This window comes from Clavelina lepadiformis, chromosome 5 (assembly GCF_947623445.1).
Source record: "Clavelina lepadiformis chromosome 5, kaClaLepa1.1, whole genome shotgun sequence".
In the NCBI taxonomy this organism is placed as follows: domain Eukaryota; kingdom Metazoa; phylum Chordata; class Ascidiacea; order Aplousobranchia; family Clavelinidae; genus Clavelina; species Clavelina lepadiformis.
In genome coordinates, this window is record NC_135244.1 from 14,536,945 (window position 1) to 14,557,334 (window position 20,390).

General features: G+C 36.0%; 3 protein-coding genes across 3 annotated transcripts; all 3 read right to left on the minus strand.

The window, feature by feature from the left end:
* Nucleotides 1-333: 333 nt before the first annotated feature.
* On the minus strand, nucleotides 334-2,792 carry LOC143459859 (uncharacterized). Its single transcript, XM_076957162.1, has 6 exons — nucleotides 2,320-2,792; nucleotides 2,111-2,227; nucleotides 1,942-2,040; nucleotides 1,765-1,863; nucleotides 1,324-1,521; nucleotides 334-1,080 (listed from the first exon to the last, which is right to left on the minus strand). The coding sequence occupies exons 1-6, from the start codon at nucleotides 2,527-2,529 to the stop codon at nucleotides 778-780; spliced, it is 1,026 nt and encodes a 341-aa protein (XP_076813277.1). The 5' UTR covers nucleotides 2,530-2,792; the 3' UTR covers nucleotides 334-777.
* A 2,809-nt stretch (nucleotides 2,793-5,601) lies between these two features.
* Nucleotides 5,602-9,751, minus strand: LOC143460046 (uncharacterized). The gene is made up of 7 exons (XM_076957400.1): nucleotides 9,452-9,751; nucleotides 8,555-8,604; nucleotides 6,884-6,985; nucleotides 6,530-6,721; nucleotides 6,286-6,423; nucleotides 5,976-6,082; nucleotides 5,602-5,851 (listed from the first exon to the last, which is right to left on the minus strand). Exons 1-7 carry the CDS (start codon nucleotides 9,495-9,497, stop codon nucleotides 5,710-5,712), a joined length of 777 nt encoding a protein of 258 aa, XP_076813515.1. The 5' UTR covers nucleotides 9,498-9,751; the 3' UTR covers nucleotides 5,602-5,709.
* A 428-nt stretch (nucleotides 9,752-10,179) lies between these two features.
* On the minus strand, nucleotides 10,180-19,672 carry LOC143460911 (laccase-like). Its single transcript, XM_076958591.1, has 14 exons — nucleotides 19,479-19,672; nucleotides 19,040-19,224; nucleotides 18,622-18,726; nucleotides 17,655-17,786; nucleotides 14,093-14,289; nucleotides 13,429-13,572; nucleotides 13,155-13,356; nucleotides 12,734-12,987; nucleotides 12,505-12,601; nucleotides 12,307-12,421; nucleotides 11,967-12,115; nucleotides 11,714-11,819; nucleotides 11,163-11,277; nucleotides 10,180-10,520 (listed from the first exon to the last, which is right to left on the minus strand). Exons 1-14 carry the CDS (start codon nucleotides 19,597-19,599, stop codon nucleotides 10,466-10,468), a joined length of 1,977 nt encoding a protein of 658 aa, XP_076814706.1. The 5' UTR covers nucleotides 19,600-19,672; the 3' UTR covers nucleotides 10,180-10,465.
* Nucleotides 19,673-20,390: the final 718 nt, after the last annotated feature.

Genomic DNA, 20,390 nt, shown 5'->3' on the forward strand with positions numbered 1-20,390 from the left:
TTTTAAAAATTGTTTGAATTGTTTTGCTGGTTTCGAGCAGCATTTTGCGATCTATACTAGATCAACTGCGGGTGCCACGTAGGCTAAATTCTTTCCGGAACTGACACAGTTAAAGACACACAACCCTTTTGTATTGGTCACATAAACTTTTCTGACAAGTGTTTTTCTTTAATTTAAGCAGCCCGATACGACGCCTACTATCTTCAGAGACAAGACGCCAGTTTTGAAATGATCCTATAGCCTATGTTTGGCAAATAAGAGTTTTCCGATTTTCAAAAATTGCAAACTTTGTCCTCGCTTGCCCCAGTTGCGTAGCCTACACTCACCTTGTCGTCACACAGCAAAGAAGTGTATTTACCATCCATTTACGGATTTTTGAATCGCATTCATTGAAAGAAGCTGAGTCACATACAAATAAATTTACTTTGTAAATATACAGCACAAAATAATTTTAGATAGACAATGGCTATTTTTCTGCATAACAGTTATGCTCGGTTAAATTGTTGAGATAGTTTAAATTATAGGATGGTCACAAAGCAAAAGTCATGCACGAATACACAATGTAGTAACCAACGACGAAACATCACCAAAACAAATAAAAAAATATAACGATCCGGAAAAACAAAAACAAATCTCTATTTTTGTTAATTCTTGTTGACAAATTCTCTGTTTTTTATTTCTAGAAATCCCTCAGCAGCAAGTAAAGTATTAAGTCTACGTCATTTTCTTTCTCAAAACATTTCTCTGTTTCTCAGAAAGAAATGGGGAGCACTTGATTTAGTTGGTGTTGCTTCCACCCTTGAAAAAAATCACTCCGTCTTCCTGGAAATTTTCCATTTTATCTGCAATAACCGTGGGTTCTTCCATCTTGCCATGAGTTAGCATACCTTCCGAGCTCTTTTCAGACCTTCTCTCTTCATTGACTGCCAGCTTCTCACCAAAACGAGAACTCTCCCGCATTTCGTCAGCCAGCTTTTGTGCGTTTAGCTCTTTTCGTTTTCTTTCCAACTCTGCTTGCTTCACGGCATCTTTGACATTGTTGTACCACGACTGGATTAAATCTGTTGGTGTCTTTCCATCCTAACAGTTGTCAGTACATGTATTAAGTAAAATCTTAGGTATCTAAGAAAATTAGGTTATAATATTACTGCAATAAAAAACGAAAGAAAAATATCAATAAATGAAAGAGATAAAAAATATTACTTATTTCTTTATTCAATTTTTTCCATTTTTACATATTAAATTGGTATAGCAACGAAATCAATTGGTCGCAACTTTTAAATTAGCCTTAGAAGGGAAATTTACTTTCGTACACGTCCTCACCTTGTTTTTCAAGAACATATCAGCACCATGTAATATGAGTGTGCGCACCACCTTATGGCGACCAAGTCTTACCGCATCGTGAATCGCTGTGTCGCCTTCGCTGTCAGGTTCATTGATTTTAGCCCCGCATTCAAGAAGATAATCTACACAGGCCGTGAATCCAACTCTTGTAGCCACATGAAGTGGCGTGTTGAGTAACTGCAATAGGATACAATATACGCGCAATACAATTACAAACACGGCTTTAAACATGCATCACTGGAATTAGTTACTGATCGCAGATAACAGCGGTATCTTATTAATTTACAACAAACACAACTAATGCCCTTTTCTGAAGTAATTTACATGCCTTTGCGTTGTAAGCCTAATAATAAGTCGTTACACAATCAAAAACAATAAATTACACCGAAGCTCGTTTTAATCTCATTTACATAAACTTACTTTATCCTTGAAGTTGACCTTGGCACGATTATTTAGCAGAAGCTGAACCATGTCAAAACTTGTGCCTCTGCACGCCCAATGAAGCGGGATGTTGTTTAGCTAAAACAATTAAATGTATAAAGTGATGTACAACATAAGCTAACAGAAAAGAAACCACAAGAAGAACTACTGGCTCACTTTATCACAGCGATTAACCTTAGCTCCCCTCCGGATCAATAATTCGGCTGCTTGAGTTTGCTCGTAAAGTGCAGCGCGATGGAGGGCAGTTCGATTACACTGTGAATTAGTTAAAACTATGAATGTTATATAACACATATAGTTGCAATCGTGTGTTTGTCGAAAATACCGAGTCAACTGTGTTTACGTCCCCGCCGTCATCTAAGAATTTCGTTATTGCTTTCATTTTTCCACAACATGCAGCTGTGAAGAAATCATACTGCGAGATAGGTCCCGTAGGTTCTGGCTAAAAGCAATAAATTGGCAAATAAAACTTACGAGTAATTTGCGATTTAATCAATTTGTTCTTTTTTAAAAAGAATTGGAGGAACAACTCACTTCTTCTTCATTGCTGTCAACACTATAGTTTATGCGGCCTAAATGAATTCTGGAAGTTTTACGCTTTTCATTAGACGACGTTTTTCGTTTTGGTGTTGGAGATGGACTCGGACGAATGTGTCCTCTTGCTTCCACCAAACTTTTCCGGCCCGACCTTGTCGAAGCATTTTTTATTTGGACATCGTTGGTGTCTTTTTTCTTACGAAGCATTTTCACGAACAGCTTATATTTTTAGAGCATAAGAACCAAGCAATTATTATAGTTCAAAACGTGCTGTAGGAAGCAGTTGCAGAACTTGACGGGAACGATTTTACGTAATACTATTGTACACTCGCTGACCTCTCACCTTTAACAAATTAATCTAATCCAACCTGGATTAATTTGTTAAGCTACTTCACGCCCAAGTTCTTGTGTCAAGCGCACACTCATAAATGAAATATACAATTGATTGGTTGACGCATGCCTTATAATCTTGCTATATGCGGTCTTTAGATTGTAAGAACTTCTTCATCGTGCTTTCTTTGCTTCTTTGTAAATAGAAAAACGCCGAACGCAAATGACCTATACCGGCCAAACTCATTGACAGATATCGGACTGAAGATTAGCTAATGACAATAACAGACACCGAGTTCAAATAGATAAATATAGAACGTACGCAATTATTATGAAAAAGGATTATGAAAAGTGTCATGTCATAGAAATTCTAAACAAAGCATACAAGACACTATATGCAGTACATGCTTCATAGACGAAGTTTTGTGATGCTGTTTTTTCAATTTGCAACCTACACCTGTAATGTGCTTGTATGTAGTTGCTGTAGTTTAAAAATATAACAGAGTTTGTCTTTTTCGTCTGTATCATTTTGTCTATTCTTTACAGTAGCAAAATAATGTTTGCAAACTGACATGATTCATAATAATGCCACAATAATCTGCAATTTTGCGACGACTAACTTCAAATAACCTAATCTCAATATTAAAATACAGCCATCGATCAGGACCTGCATGCTGGTGCGTAACACAACTTTTAATATGATGAACAACTTTTACCTGGACCTGCCTTCTCAGTGTGATTGAAAATATCCGGGATTTACTTTGCAAGTTGATGACAATAACAATCCCAGATTACTGTGACATGCCTGTGATGTCGTCACATTCTTTGATTTTTAATTTACCTGGAGATTAAATTAGCCAACGCATGGAGGACACCTAATATGAATTTGACACCACTTCAAATGCTGTTTATAGAAAGACAAGTTTTATAGAAGTCATTCATATCGTTTGTTTTAGATTTTATACAAACGTCAACCAAACAGCAAGAAACGTCAGAAAATCTTGAAATAACTAAGTATACAATACCATCCCAGTAGTCAGAATCGATGTGATAAACATAAATTATATGTAAATATTGTAAATATAAGCCTACTGTATATACCGTATACACCGTGATAGATATGTCTCATATAAGTCTTTCAAAAGCATTAACAGCTTCATGACACTCTATTGATCCAATTGCTGAAATGTAAAATTGATTGATGGCGATTAGCTTGTCGATTATGACCATTCATTATAAGTGATTGGTTGTAAGAAATGGCACTGTTGGATTAAGTATAAGCTTAATAACCTGCTGCAACCTCTTCTTTTATATCTCAACCACGGCTACAACAAAAGGGAAAACATGATTTTACAGGTAAATGGATAACATCATTACAGTTTTACATGACGTGATTGGAAATCAAAATCTAAAGCTTAAGCTTCATTATTTGAGCAATGATTGTAACTATTGTAATGACATGAAACGATACGCAACTTTCTTAACTGAAATTTTTTATCTTTAATTGACTTAAAGTCAATGTCATTTGTTTTTATGAGTTCACAGTAACGGATATTACAATAATGCATCTCAATTTTTGTGTCAAATATAGTCGGCCAACATTTATAAACTGGAGGAAACTTTCGCTTTTTCATTTCTAGCCCATGTCATCATTTTGTTTTGTTTTTCCTTTGTGTTTAACTTTGTGTTTTCGCCTAAATCATAAACTGCGTTTAACATTAATCATACGCAGTTGCATCTGTATATAGGCTACCCGTTTGTATAGTACATTTCACAGTTTGTTTAAATGAAGCTCTGGTAGTCGTTGTAGTAACGATTGTCTACGGTTTGCTGCCGAACAAAACATTCGCAAGCCACAGAACTTTTCACTCTATATTTGTGCAGAGTTAAGCGGAAACTCCCGACGCCGGTTCGCAGACCGGTTAGTTGAACGCAGGCCATATGGGCAGCCAAAGTCCGCCGTTGTTTGGGAGTCGGCGTCGGTGACGAAATGGCAAAGCCTGGCAAAACGTTCCTAAAACTCCGCGATCTATTTATGATGCGCCTAAGGAGTCACACTGATGCGTGAGTTCTTGGCTTGTTCTAACTGGGACCTGGACAAATAGGTGTCTCGATTTTAGTCGTCGGGGTTGGTTATGGAAACATATGGAGTTACATGGATGCAAAAAGCAAGATCTAGAGCGGAATAGAAGGCGTGCTGTTACCGGCGGTGCAGTGCCGACACCCGATAGACGGTCGGTTAAGGTGACTCGATATTATTCTGGTGAAATACAACAAAAATATGGAGAAATATGCTATCTTTCTGGTCAAGGATGATTTCGGTCCGATGAAATATGATGTTATTAAGAAAAAATGTAAGACAATTCTGTTTAAAAGACTATTATTATGGCTAAGTAAGGCATTTTTATGGCAAATTTGACATCATTATCGTAAGTTATAACAATCCACAAATGAAAGATGATTTAGCCCATTGGTAAACCTAGTATTATTTCATAATGTTTTGAAACTAAATGACGAAAATCAGCTGAGATATGTCTTTATTTTCAGCAATGATAATTCCAACCCGGGCTATAGTCATGAAAAACGTTTTCGAGTGACGAGAAATCATCGCCAATTTCAAGTCGTGCAAAGACTTTCCTCAGCCGGAGGATAAAGATTGTATTGTACCAAAATGCGTCCCTCTCAAAGTTATCTCGTAAATGTGGTGGTCATCGCAAGTTTTAAATTTTGCGATGATATGATAATATTTCTTGTGCACCTAATTGGATTATTTCGGTCCGGAATATAGGTTTATAGATAATGTATATATGTACCCGGTTCCTTTACTATGTTTGATTCCGGTTTACATCACAAAAATGTCAACCGCATTGCCTTTGTCTGTACAAAACAGGCTTTTAATTAAAACTGTGTAACACGTTAGTTATGAAAGGAAGACGGAGACAATTACTGTGTTTCCAATTTTAATTGCGTGTTGTTATTATAAGAACAATAAGCAGCAAGCTCGGTATAGCAACATGCAGGATATACAAAACCAAGTTAAAAAATCATTCTCATGAATTAGATCATTATCATTGGTAAAATTCCGCTCACAAGAGTAAGCAAGAATAGACTGAGGTGAACTTGAGAAAATGCTGTTGACCCATTGTTAAATCTGTTGCATAGTTTTCCTTTACAACATTTTGAACAGGTCTCCCCAGAACTGAAATAAAAAAAGCATTTTTATTGCTAGCTAGAAACGTTTAGCATCAAGTAGGCCTACTTTATTACGTAACACACACCTGCATTTACCCAAATGCAGAATAGTCTAATCGTTAACAAGCAACCTTGTAATTGTGGCGCATTGTTGATCCAGGCCAGCTTCATCGCAAGTTCGTAGTTGACAGCCTCTTGAAAAGGTGACCACACCATCGTTTCCCCGTTGTCGTTGCGTCTGCAAATGTCGCAAGTAAAGTAGCCTAATGGCCTATGTTGGTTAGTTATTTTTCTAGCAATATCCTGAGGCTATTAATCCAATTTGGAATAAACTCACTCATTAACTGGTTCTAAAAATTAAGATTGACTACCAACATTACAAAAGTTTTCCAAACGCAGGTATTTATGTTATGTACATTCTGTATGCTATCTTGCTTATACCCAGCAGTCGGAATTTGGTAAAAGGCATTGTTCAACGTATGAAGAATTAGCAGCAGACAAGGTGATTTCCTTGTTACAAATTTTTTCTCTGTCTCCTCTGCAAGCGACACAAGTTTGCAAGGAAACGTCTGGTGTTCCCTGTCAGGTTAAAGTTTATCAACGTTAGACTTGCTACTAAGTTATTGCTCATTATAAGCAGACCTTTCATGTTGCGTGTATACTGTAATTCACCAAACGTTCTCACTGTTAGCATATCTCTGTTGCATCTGTTCGTCAAACAGCACTTGGCACATAGCCGTACGCGACCTTGAGGAGAATTATAAGCATAACAAAACTCTTTTCCTTCCATGTGTCGGTTACAAAAAACTCCCTGTCTTATCGACTCCGGTTGTCCACACATCCGGGTGTAGGTAGAAGTTGCAGCGTTTCTGATAGTCTGTGCAGGTTGAAAGTTAAATTTCTGTCCTATTAAAGTGACATTGTAACGATAAACTTGCAATATTATAAGCTTACTAAAAAAGAGCGAGGAGTATAATGTACTTCAATAAACATTTGATGAGTAAAAATGTTAGTCATTGATCTTTACGTTATCACTAACCCAGCAGGCCACCCTTGATCCAGTGCATGATTGTTCCTGGTGTCTTCCGCGAACTTGATTTCCTCCGCATTCTTGCCCAGTACAAGCGAAACATGTGAACGTCTACAAACGTCATCGTCAACACCACATAGAAAAGCAGAAGCGAACGTTTTTTATTACGTATCTATAACATTAAAGAGTTTCAAGCAGAATCGGTGTTCATATAAGAAGTTCATATCGGGAGTATATGCATGAGTAAATGCAGCACCGATATCCGAGAAAGGTCCAAAATTAACGTAGTTGGCAGTGATTATTTTGAAAGAGTTGTGTCTGTCAATATTAAGCACATCACGGGGAAAGAAACACTGCTACGGTGTAGCCCACAACGGCTTTCAACTTGCAGAAGGCTTTTTCTTTGCTTGAAGAAAAATGGCGTGGATAAGTAATTTTCTGCCCGATAGGAATTTAAATCTGGTTTTTACAACGCCGCAAACGTAATTCCTTTGGTTAAACCATATTATGTACGCTTGAAATTTTTTTCCAAGTGTACTTTAAAATCAAACACATACCTGTCAGAATTTAGGAGGAATTAAGAAAATACTTTATAAAGTATAGAAAGTGACAATGTCAAGCAAATGCCATGTGCAAATGCATGTTTGCAATATATTCACAAACTCGTTAGTGCAACAGAAATTACACGTATATAGTCCTACTTATTGGTTATTAACATATAAACAAACTTTTGTTCTTGTTCGAAATTCACTGAAATAATTGTAACAAATCTGCCACATTCGCAAATTAAATAGATGGGAACGTTCCGCCCAAATGTTGACCTCACAAAACAATTGCATTGATTTTGTATTATTCACTATCTTTTCTGGGTTATAGGTTAGAGTTAGACCGTTGTGGCCAAAGACCCGTGCATATCATCATATGCCTGATATAATGTTTCTTTGCACCGTCATCTGAAATCTGAAGTTGTATCGTTCCCCTTGACAGTAAGTGCATTATCAAATCTACAGATGCCGGAGCTTTCAAGTTCGTGAAATAAGCCTGTCAATTTCAATATGGTTTCTTTTCATGTCACATTTTGTGTTTGAGCTGGAGCTCGCAAAAGTGTCGGCGCGGCGCTCCGGCAGCACTCTAACCCCATGTTGACCCATGCAATTAAATGTCAACTATTGATGACTTCACTTCATTTATCATAACGGATGGCAACATTTTCATATTCTTTATCAAAGTCTAACTCCTCTTTACTAGCACACGCTTTGTCGAGTATTGCGTCATATCTTTCAGAACAAATTTATGATTGATGATGTGATTAATGATGACGTGAAGATGTTGCATAAAAGATTAAAAAACATTTTTTTCTGGAAAACTGATTGGGCTGCTTCAAATTACTTCCGGCACACATGCTGGTTTGTCATTATATACCTTATACCGATCAATCGATTGATAGAAAAAAAAGATATTGCAATATGGTGGATAATATATAGTAAAACATTACTAACAAACGAAAGCAAGCCGAGCAACAAATTCATTTCTTGTAACTGATTAGATTTAAAGGTGTTGTAAAAATTGGTGTCATAATTGCCGTCGGAAACAAAACGACCCCATCATTCGTTTCATATAGTTATACCACACCATGGAAACTAAATCGTTTTTTATTTGTTGATTTTGAGTATTACTTACCGCGCTAGCTTGAGGAGGATTGGGATCCACTGGGTAAGCAAACTGGGCATCTGTTGCACATAAAAAGTATTCGTTACACAGAACAAGTTTACGATTTTTCAAAATCAGGGTCAAATTTGTGCCAAAAGCACCTTTAAGGGCTTACCTTTTTCTGGCACACACTAAAAACCATTTTGAAAAGTGCGTAGAAAGTAGAAAATGGCACACAGTGAAAAGCATTCGAGTTATGCATTCGCGATACATTGTATTTTGCTACGAATTCCGCATATTTCATTGTATATTATTAAGCTAAACACGCCTAAAACTTTGTATATTTGAGAATCCATTGATGAGTTTAGCTGGCGCTGGCGATGGCGCCACACAAAAAATGCAATCGGCTCAGTTAGCTTCATTCTATACTTCTCAATACCGTAATAAGCAGGCTTGTCCATGGGACATTTTTTTCTGTCCCATCCCATCCCATAGCAATTCATGCCTGTCCCATCCCATCCCATCCCATGCCATCCCATCAAAATACAATTCAATAAATGTTATTAAATTTATGGAAATTTAAGTCTAATGTCTATTAGAATTGACTACATGTACAAAGAGAGATACAAAACGACAAAATTTATTGACTTTGTTAACTTTAAAGTTCAGAAAAGTTGTCTATCTATGACAATTTATTATCATTGGTACTCATATTCCGAGTTACTGTGCTCATTTAGCAAATTTTCAATGCCATGGGAATTGCAATTCGTGCTGTCCCATCCCATCCCATCCCATGGGACATTTCCCATGGGATTCCCGTGGGAATCCCATTCCCATGGACAAGCCTGTAACTGACACTAATAAGTCATTAATCGAATGCAGATGAGGTAGGCCTATTTGGAAAAATAAATTAAATTTCAACTTTACCTGATAACACAAGTGCACAAACAAGTGAAAGAACTTGCGGAATCATAGCAGATCTAAAACTTATGTAAAATATTTCGTTATGGGTTATAGGCCAAGCTGTGAAATTTAGGTCATACAAAAAATTATAAAGAACGCCATTTTGACTTGAAATTGATTGAAACTTATTTCTCACTTTTCATCATCCAAGCTGTGTATATTCACTCAAGTTCATAAAACTGATCTAGTGTTGTCTCAAATGCATGCTATTTCAGAGAAATTGATTTCACTGTGACTTTCTTTCGATTGCGATTATCCGAATACCTCGCTAAACCGCTAATACGACATTTTTCAACCAAACATAGTGGTCCGGGTTAACTTCGCTGTCCCGCATCTATGAATCCACAAAAGGGTCGTGTCGTCTTTTAAAAAGTGCACTTTTGACATCTCTGTATTTTTTAGGAAAACGGTTAGAATGCTTTTATCCCGTTAAATAAATTCTGTGTAAGTAAAATTAAATGTTATTATGGGACACTGCTGAGATCACAAAATGCGGATGTATTGAAACAACAACCAAGGATAATGAAGTCCATTATCGGTGTCAGTATTGGAAAGTTGGATCTTTATCTAGATTAGTGTGGTTGTGAGTTGAATGCTTGAGTTGAGATGTTTAGTCGTTCTGTGGCTAGCGCGGTATTCTTTTCAAATGCACTGCATGGCGGGTGTTGTGTATATCAAAATAGCTATACACACCAGATTACAAAATTTATTGCAAACGTCAAATTCTTCTGTTAAAATAAATGAATTTCGTAAAAAGAGTGTTATTTACACACAGCACACAGTATCATAAAACATCCTCAAATTTTCAACATTCTGTTACGACTGAAGAAATTTCACAATAAAAAACTAAAAAAGCAACATAATGACAAAATACTACATTTTTGTCGATCTCAAATAATTTGACTTTATTACGTAATTGAAGGTAGCTGAGAGATAATTATTTGAAAGCGGCGTCGAAACCTGGTTCATCTAATTAATTCAAGGCAAGTTGTAGAATAAAAGTTCCAGAACGACCAAAGGCAAAAGCAAAGATCTGAAAACAAGAGCAATCATATATTCGCACGATTAGATGATATGCAGAAAATTTTACATTTTGCTATATCGACTTGATATTTTCCCATTGTCAGCATGAATGGTTTTACTATTTGGTTGAAGGCACGTATTTGAGCATTTTTTTATGTCTCATACAGCAAGAGCTTGAGTATTATTATTATTAGCTTCTGTATTATGTGAGAAATTGACCTTTAGCAGGCTTGAGTATCTGAAATATTATGGATACAACGTATCTTCAGTTGATTATAGCTAGCTATAGTTGGAATAGTTAGTTTGTTGGCTAGTTTCGTCAGTAAGATAGTTTAATTTCAATAAAAGCTCTCCGCCAAAAAAGCCATGGAATTTTTGCAGATAACTTCTTTAGCCCTACCCTAACCTCTAGTTTGCTGAGTGTTAACGAAGCAGGCAACAAAGCCTCGACAAATTAATCCAAGGGTTTTAAACCAATTAATCTTTCTGAGTTTGAAGCGTCTGATGTAACCGTTTATTAATTATGCTCAAATTCTGGGCGATTGTTGTTTATTTATATCTCACTTCCTATGACTATATACTGTTCGCAGGAGGTGAGTGATAATATGCTTTGAACAAGTAATAGCCTATTCTGATTACAATATTCTCTTACTTTGTAACGGAAGAAGATGGTGGGCTGTCGTTTCCAGGCTGGTAAACTGGGTCGTTTCGAAAACACGATGAGGGATATGCTCCAGCGGAAGTGATGCTTGCTTCCACGCTTGCGCCTATTATGTTTGAGAAGTTTTAATCACATCATTTAGCTGTTAACGTCACAATCAATAAAGGGTTTCTGAAGTGTGATGCGCACGAAAATACAATTGCCCAGGATAAGGCAACCATAACCTTCTTTGAGACATATTGCATTAAAATGCCATCTAATCTGAAAGCATGAAGACACCGTATTGGTAACACATGTTAGGCATGAGACAATTAATACCGGACTAATTACATATTTTCTAATTTTTGACCATCTACTGTATAATTATAAATCGCAAAAACGACCGAATTCCTAAAAATTTGATGCGATTGATGCTGGAGAATTAGGTAAAAAAACTGTTATAAGCAAAAAAAGTTTCCGTGAACGCTGGCGCTGTGGTTGAAATTGCAAAAAAAGAAATTTAGCACGTATAACTGAGGTTAACTTGATCACTGATCTTTCACCTTCATCTACAATTTCCGTTGTCATCATCATTCCTTGATCTGCGTCAGATTGAAGATGGCAATGAACCACTACTGGGCCAGTATATTTGTGTGTTCTAAATCGCACCTGAAAAGATTTAAAAAAATTATTTTGACGGGTAATTAGAGAATTTACAAGCAGAAAGTTATTTAAACCTGCAAAGCTTTGATTGCGTAGAAGAAACGAGTTACTTAATTAAATATTTATTGAATTCGTAAAGCAATAGGTCCATGCCGTAATATTTCCAAGCGGTGGCATTAAAATGACGTCCCTATGTTCTCCGATCTGAACATATCCGATCGTTCCTGATCCTCCGCTGGATTGTTTTTCATCATGTCCGAGATAATTAAGAGCGTCAGAGGGTGATGTGATGGTAACACTTTCTACACATAAAAATTCTGGTTGCTTTTCTATAAGCTTATATGTTAATAAATTGAGGAAAATGGTTAAGGCTTATTTTGCAATATCTGTCCATAACAGATAGGTTGAAATATAACAGATGTTTATCCCACTTAACAAGCTGTTCTATAAAAAATGCAGATTTGAAAACACAATAAACATCATAGCCATGTACCATCGTAGTTCTGGTGTTGCCATGTACAGCCAGTTCCATTTTGACCGAACAATTTCCAGTTGCTTCCGCCGTCATCCACACCGTATGGTCCGATATAGGGGTTGTAGCTAATGACCTGTCGGTCAAAAGCGCACAAAACACTTTTTTAGTATTCACAATCGATCTTAGCACAATGGTATAGCAAATGAAAATAATTACCTGCATGTGATTTACATGCATGTGGATAGGATGAGAGGTTACATATTCAGTGTTGACCAAATGCCATTCTTGTATCGTATTGACTCTTGCCTTATAGCTGAACATGACAAAAATATTTTGTGTGTAAGTGTCTGTGTATGTGTGTGTGTATAAAAGAGATAAACTAACTCTGCGATATACCAACAACGATGCACCGACAAACTTGATTTAAAAAAAGTTTAGTCTATACCGTATATTTGATTCAGAAAAGTCTTCCCTTCCAATAGTATCGGTGGGTGTAACTTCAACGACAAAGCGGCTGTCGATATCTTTCTCGGTAACATCACGAAGATCCGACGCATAAGAAGGACGAGATGGGAGTGTACTTGGCATCGCTGAATTTAATACTTCACTTCCATTTACGACTAGCGTAAGCAAAGTTCCATTGAAACTTGGGTGTTCGCCCAGTGATAAGTGATCATCAGACAGAAATGTAGAGCGAAGCTGCAACCATTTAAAAGAGTTTAAACTTTTTGTTTGATTTAACAGAAAATCGAAATATTTGGTGATTTATTTTGCAAGTCTAGATCATTATCATCTGGTAGGCTACTGAGCATAGCAATAACCAAAACTCGCACCAGATTTGGTACAAAACACAAGGATTGTTTTACCTCATACGTTCCGGGATTAGGACACTTCACTAGCCAATCAACCCTGCTTGCAGCAAAAAGTACGCTCCTTCCGGTCCCTAAATCTCGCGGTTGATCAAGGTACATTCCGTCCAAAGCAATTTCCTTCACATTACACGATGAACCGTCAATGGTGTTGACAAGGTGAACAGCAAGCGCGTATAAACCGCCAGCATTAAGCAACCTTCAAAGTCAACGTTTCATTGGAACTATCAGTTGTTAGATAAAAGCAAACACCATCAAAAGTGATCCATACCTGAAACGTTTTACTTGTCCAGGTTGCATAGCTAGGGTAGGCTGTAACAGCCCATTAACAAGAACGTATTTGATTTCGTTAGTCGGATCTTCGAGCCAATCTTCCAGAGTTGTTGAAGAGTGGTCGACAGTGATGTTATTCAAGCTGTGAATGGAACCGAATTTCTCATTTTTAGCAATCGTTTTCAGTTCAGTACAACAAAAATTTATAATTCACAAATTCTTGTTACCGCATCAGCAAGCTTTAAACTCTACTTAAACGCTTGATTATAATACGTAAATTCAAATAAGCAATTGTTATAAGTTAAACTTCCATAAGAAGTCATTTTTTTCTAAGCCAGTAATTTGAAAAAAGAACTTCAAACGCAACACTAAAACAAGTTTTTTGAACAAAATAAATTTCTAACAAACAATTAATATAGTCACGGATGTTTTACCTTAAAAATCACAAAACTACCCCACCCTCCACCCCCTCCCTGCCGCAAAAATGTTTTTTTCACTTTTTCATAAGTTTGACATAATACCGGTACGCCGCAAGTTTGCAGTGGAAAGTAGACGTGGATATACATTAACTATATATACGTAAACTATTATTTTCTTTAATTTCATACCAACTTGTTAAGGTCTAGCACTTTAAGCTTTTATGATTAAAAATAAGTAATCACCGAAATCCTTCATAGTCATGGAGGTCCTTTTGTGCAACAGAAAAACTCCCGTCTTCGTCTGTGGAATATTGAAAAAGTTGCAACACCATTTGAAGATCGTTCTCACAGTTATTGGGACATGATACAGCATCCAGGTCTGTTGACATCTGCGCCGGGTCATCTTCTACAACAATCATACCTGCCATTCCGCCGAGAACCTGGACAATATACAAATTATGATTCGACAAACAACTTACGACCATGGCTATGACGTGGTCACCGCTTATAATTGAACCCAAAGTATTAGGGTTGCTAATTTAATCATATTGTGACCAGGCCGGTTCCTTCTTATAAATGGCCGGTGAGTGAGTATACAAAATCAATACAATATTTTCGCAAAACACACACACAGATACACACTTAAGAAGGTGTTCGCCTGAAAAAAGAAGATTTCTTTGATTTCGATTGATTCTTACGTAGGGCTTCAAGAAACTTGTTTAGACCAATCAGGAGGCAGTATGATTAGTGCTGTTTTTAACCTGGGAATTCTCCTAGCACTTAACGTGTTTCACAGTTCTGGTTGGTGCGCAAAACTTGAATAGAAATTGGCATGAAAAAATAAGAAATGCGTGTTTTTAGGCCCAAAAATCTTTTTTTTACTTTAAGCCTAAGCAACGGGAAGTAGAGACATGTGATTTTTGCCATATTCCAGTATAAGATAGTTTCAGGCAAGCCCAAGGAGCTATCTTCAGGGGGGGCATGTCCACCCCAAATTTGTGGGGGTTCATCAAGAGGGGACCTAAACGCAGGAAAACAGATTAGAGAATTGAAAGCTGTTATTGAGCGTAAAAGAATTCCAGTGTCGAGGCGGTTTAAAAAGCGGCGGTCACTGTAGTACAAATATCTAATAAAAAAATTAAAGAGACAAGTTTGTATCATTTCTTATCAAAACTTTTATTGCTTTAACATAAACATAACTAATTGTTCATTTTACTGTGATTACACATCATAATTGGAACTGCATCCTGTAACCGCCAACAGAGGTGGGCAGTTGGTGCTTTGAAAGTACCATCGGTAATGTTACTGGTACTTGGTAAAAAAAATGTAACGACTGTACCAAAAATTGGCACTATTTCAAAAAAGTAATTCGGTACTTAATCGCCAAACAAAGAAGAAGCGTCGTAAAATAATCAAACTTTCAAACATGACCGTGACCAACAGGCAAAATTTGCCTTCGGTTCCCAGCATAATTCAAATATAATAACACGTATTATCTGTAATTTGTGCAAAATCAAATATTTTTCCTCACGAAATAATCTAGTAAACTATATATTGGGGTGGCCTAAGTTTAAGTATAAGGGCCAAATTTACTGGTAATCTCAAATTTGTTTATTAATAGCCTTGACTTATCAGCCACTGGATTATCAAAGCTGCTATATGTTAGTTATTTCCTCACTTTTTGACAGTTCAAACTGGAAAACTTGATTGAACTGAACGTGAAACCGTTTCCCATAATTAGATTTAATTACATCAACTTTGATTGCAAAACTGGTCCAGGACCGCAAAATCTGTTTGTGCTGCAGTCTGCAAGGCCAAACTTTGGGCATCGCAGTTGTAAACTAAGGTTTTGTGACAATATATCGAATCGATATACCCTGATCCTTAAAATGCAAAGAATATCACGTACAATAGGTAAATTCATACACAACGTTGTAGTATAGTTTGTCAACATATATAGGCACGGATGAGAGTCTTTATGTTTTCTTTTATACTGTTGTACAGTATGATAGAGCGATCGAGGCATATTGGTTTATTTCTTATTAAAAATCAACCGTTTTACTTCAAAACAAGTGTAATGTTTTTACATCAGTATCGAGTCTTTATAAATATCCAATACTTGTGTATTATACCCAAGCATAATAAGTTGTTCATTTTTCCAAGGTTTTCATAAGTTTTCGACTTGCAACGGTTTGCGCTTTAGTCAAAAACATGAGGTGTCATGAGGTTAAACTTTGCAATGAAGCCAACAGTTGCAGGAATTATATTTATTAATAGTTACACCGGCATGTTTCACACGTAAGCATTTGTTCAGTTGTTCTTCTTTAAAGATATAATCGAATGAATAGAGCGTATAGTAGAATTGAGTTATATTAAAAATATGGATACTCCGGATGGAGATCTACCTCCGCGTCGTGCACATAAACGAAGTTTTAATGATTAATCATTTCTAATAGTTGCAAATAAGAACAAGGAATATAATTTATGATACTATAGGGCGTGGCAATAAAATAAGAACTTCGCACATTTTGTTGTTTGGTGAGTAAATGTCTTAAACGAAAGTATTTGTACGACATAGCAAGGTTTTTCTTATAGTGATTGTTCTTATCGCTCTACAGGTATCAAAGTCCGTACAAATGCAAACAAAATATATATACTCAAAACTTTACACATGAAGCAATTTGTATAGCGACAGCAAATATTTCGGTACTGTCGCAATAACATGTCGGGTGTCTTTTCGTTAGGACGCCTTAACACTTTGTGCAAACACATGTGCAATTATATAACTCATTAATCATTGAAAAATGTTTAGTCACTAGTGAATCTGAGTTTGGCAGTTTGACAAATTATTTCCTAAGATCGGTATTAACCCTATAACAACATATTTAAGAAAAAGCGCTCTAATTTTAAGTTGGGCGGATATATATATTTCGCTTTTAAATTATTTTCAAATATGCTTCGTTTAAAACGTTTAGTTGGTCTTAATATGTATCAACATATTATGCTGCTTTGTGTTAAACTAACTGTGTAACTAACTATAGGCTACATCCGTTGTTATAAGAAACTTTGGGTTGGAGCTTGTAGTAACTCGGCTATTGGAATCTTAAGGTTGGACATAAATTTTATAGTATAACATATAAATTTCCTCTGTAGGCTTTCATAGTTTATCAAGACATGGACTTGCTTCAAATCAGAGTTCCGGGAAAATAAAAAGGCAAAATTAACTGTTTTCAACCAAGAAACAACGGATCTGCCATTTACGGCAAAGTTTTGAGTATTGTCGTATAGGTTTGTACATGATGCGTTCAAAAAAAGCATAGCATACAAACGATTACGCACAAAATGAACGAAACAAATTTCTGAACTTTGAGTTAATTTGTCCAATAAAAGAGGTCCTTAGCTTTTTCGGAGAATAACCCCTACAACCCCTACAGTTTTGTATACAAAATATGAGTGTATATGTTGTTTAAACTATACTAATAATATAACTGTTGCTAAAAATCTTGACGTCAGCAATAAAACAAAGCACGGTATAAGCTACTCTAAAAGGATTTTGAAATGCGTTCAACAGTGTTCAAAATAGTCAATTAATTTCTGTTAATTAACTGTTTCTAACAATGAATCATAAAAATATCAAAAATACAAATAAATTTGTATATGCCGATCGGAACTTGCGCAACGGCTAGCTCGGAAACCGAGCTCGAGCGATGAGGAATCATCACCGAGTTTTAATCGTGCAAAAGCTTTCTTCAGCTCAGGATAGAGATTATGTAACAATACCAACTGCTATATAATAGATTAAAACCTGAAAATAGGAACTTCCATGAAAGTGGGGGTGATACCAATACGTTCCTCTCGCCTGTTCATCATCGATGTTATATTTGTATGAATAGTTTTGGGTGGGTCCGATGTTAAGGAAAACGTCATCTTGAGGAGCCTGCAGGTTAAAGTACAAAGCTTCAATTGGTAAAAAGAACGATATAGACTATGGAGCTAAAGGTGCCTTGTTTTATGTTAAATATTTATGTTTGTAATGTTTACATGACAACGATTTGGAATTAGCAGGCACACCGATCAAGCTTACAAGACTGTGTTGTATATTGTGTTTAACACTGCAGAATTAATTTCAAGATATATTTCAGTCAGTCAAAAATTAGCCTTAGTTGATGAGTTATTCAGTTCTGAGAATTATTACTTGGGATATTAGAATAGCTACGGAAAATAGGATATGATTGCATCACTTTTCTCGGGATGTTTTAAAACGTTTCTATAGAACGACAGCATAGGTTTGAATGAACCGACATAACTTTCAAAAAACGCAAACAATGGACCACGCCAATAGTTCCTTTAACGCTGCGAGATAAAAATCTCTACAACCGCAAACTCTGCACTTATCATACTTCTAGCAGACAAATCAAGACGCTGGTAACACTGCAATGCACTGTCACTCTGGTTTATTGAATTATTGTATAAAAATACCGTCTCAAATATCGTTTAAATATCGAGGTTTACTGTATAAGTGCATATAATGAATGTTTTTGTAAAATAAAGTTTACATGAGAGATTGCTAAATATTAGCCATCTAATAGCAAAACGTGCAAAGAACCAACACATAAACGACTGTCAATATTGGTATAAACTATAAAGTTAAAAGCGCAAATAGCGTTGCTTTGGCTGTAATGACCACAACCATGGTAATCGAAAAGTGAAAACGAATTAACGAAGCTATGTCATTAAAAGAATAAAAGTCCTGAATAGTTACTACGAAAAACCTTGCTGCTGATGTGTAAGCCGTGAGTATGAACGTTTGTGGTGTTGGGGTGACGTAATTCGTTTATGGCTGCTCCACTAAAATCGGGTTCTTGCAAGTTGTTGATCTGTTAAAAAAACAAAAAATTAATTACTAAGTGAATAGTAAATTGTTACTATTCGTTTCATTTACTACGTCTTCGTATGAGCGTGCAAGTGTATACTTGACCAAAAATCACTTATTTAAATACTTCTACAAAATTTAGTTGTTATACATCATTCAAGAAGCGCATTTTGTTATCATTGCCTAAAAATTCATAATCTCCTGTTAGCAATAAGGTATAAGCTAAGCAAATTACGATTCTGGTTAATGGAATAGATTTGTACAAAATAAATATTATAAGAGTACTAATGCAAATATAGATATAGAGTCAAACTTACTAAATTCAATGAAACAACATCACCAGGTTTGATTCGAAGTGTGGGGCTCGGGAAAGAATTGTTGTATAACCTCCGTAAGCTATTCAACCAGTCAACTTGAAACTCTGTTACATCAACAAGCAACGAAGTTTGTAAACGGCCACCAGAAGAAACCACCTGATCAGGCGTCTTGAACGTTTGCCCTCCTGTAAAATTTTACATAAAAACGGTATTGCAACAAAGATAAACACTTGTAGTTCGCACATGCCCATCGTCACAGGTATTTTTCGTCGATTTCAAACAAACTATATTGACTTAAATGTATAAAGTTATTTTACCTGTTGGACATAATTAAAAAGCAATATAAAATGTCTGTGTATAGTCGAGTATAAATTTCTATATAAACGTAGGCTATATATCTCTATTGTTATACATAATTTACAAACATTAACGCTTGTACCTTGCAGAGTCTTACAAGGTGAAGACTCCGAACAAGACTGGGCAAATATGACTGATGTAAACAACAGAAGCACTTCAAGAGTAATGGACCACCTGGCACTTGATGAGATCGAAAGAAACATATTTGCTATTATGGCTTGCCAACAGTCCGACTAATTTATTTTCATCGAACTACTAGTGTCTGTATGTGCAGATAAGTCAATACGTTTAACTTAAACCATATTATGTAAGCAATAACAGAAACCGCTCAATATTTTATATTCAAACTATTATACTCAAGGAAGCATAGATCTACATTTCTGAAACTTTGTAAACGTGCTTGTAGCAGCTAATGAAGGTACTACAATATCTTGAATGAACAAAGTTACTTTCCTAATTCTTCTACGCACAATTTCAACTCTCTTCTACTTTTTCAGTATGTCAGCATAAAAAGAGTGTTATCAGTGAATACTGTACTCCCGTCACTGACAGCGCTGTTATGTAAGCGCATTTTTATGATTCAGCACAATGCTCAAATTCGTTCAAAATTTTTATCGATGGTTATTCTACTCATATATTTGTTGTCGTTTTTACTTCTTATGACATCTCAGCATAACACTTTTCACCTGTATCATATGGCATCAAAAAGCCGTTTCAGATTCAATGCGTGCATCAACAAACATGTTGGGTACTTTTGTTGGACTTGGAAAAAACTATTGGTTATTAGCCAAAAAGTAGACTAAACGATTTTACTGGAAAACCTTGTGCGTTTTGAAACTACTTTTCTTGTTTCTTTGTTAAGCTAATTTGAAAGGTATCTTACATCATACCAAACCTAGTCCAAATCTATGATCTACTTCAAATTTAGCCCCCATTCAACCCCTTATAATTTACTTTTGCGTGTCCTTTCTCCTAACATAACGTGCATCAAGCA

What these genes read in the sequence shown, in the direction of transcription:
- LOC143459859 (XM_076957162.1), bottom strand. Translation starts at nt 2,529, where the DNA reads ATGCTTCGTAAGAAAAAAGACACCAACGATGTCCAAATAAAAAATGCT. An exon ending in ACGTAAACACAGTTGACTCG is followed by an intron (nt 2,041 to 2,110) that starts GTATTTTCGACA and finishes ACTAATTCACAG; the next exon opens with TGTAATCGAACTGCCCTCCA. An exon ending in AGGTCAACTTCAAGGATAAA is followed by an intron (nt 1,522 to 1,764) that starts GTAAGTTTATGT and finishes ATCCTATTGCAG; the next exon opens with TTACTCAACACGCCACTTCA.
- LOC143460046 (XM_076957400.1), bottom strand. Translation starts at nt 9,497, where the DNA reads ATGATTCCGCAAGTTCTTTCACTTGTTTGTGCACTTGTGTTATCAG. An exon ending in TTGTGCACTTGTGTTATCAG is followed by an intron (nt 8,605 to 9,451) that starts GTAAAGTTGAAA and finishes TATGTGCAACAG; the next exon opens with ATGCCCAGTTTGCTTACCCA. An exon ending in TACCAAATTCCGACTGCTGG is followed by an intron (nt 6,083 to 6,285) that starts GTATAAGCAAGA and finishes CGACATTTGCAG; the next exon opens with ACGCAACGACAACGGGGAAA.
- LOC143460911 (XM_076958591.1), bottom strand. Translation starts at nt 19,599, where the DNA reads ATGTTTCTTTCGATCTCATCAAGTGCCAGGTGGTCCATTACTCTTGAA. An exon ending in CATGACTATGAAGGATTTCG is followed by an intron (nt 13,573 to 14,092) that starts GTGATTACTTAT and finishes TTCCATTCACAG; the next exon opens with CTTGAATAACATCACTGTCG. An exon ending in TTTTCTGAATCAAATATACG is followed by an intron (nt 12,602 to 12,733) that starts GTATAGACTAAA and finishes TGTCATGTTCAG; the next exon opens with CTATAAGGCAAGAGTCAATA.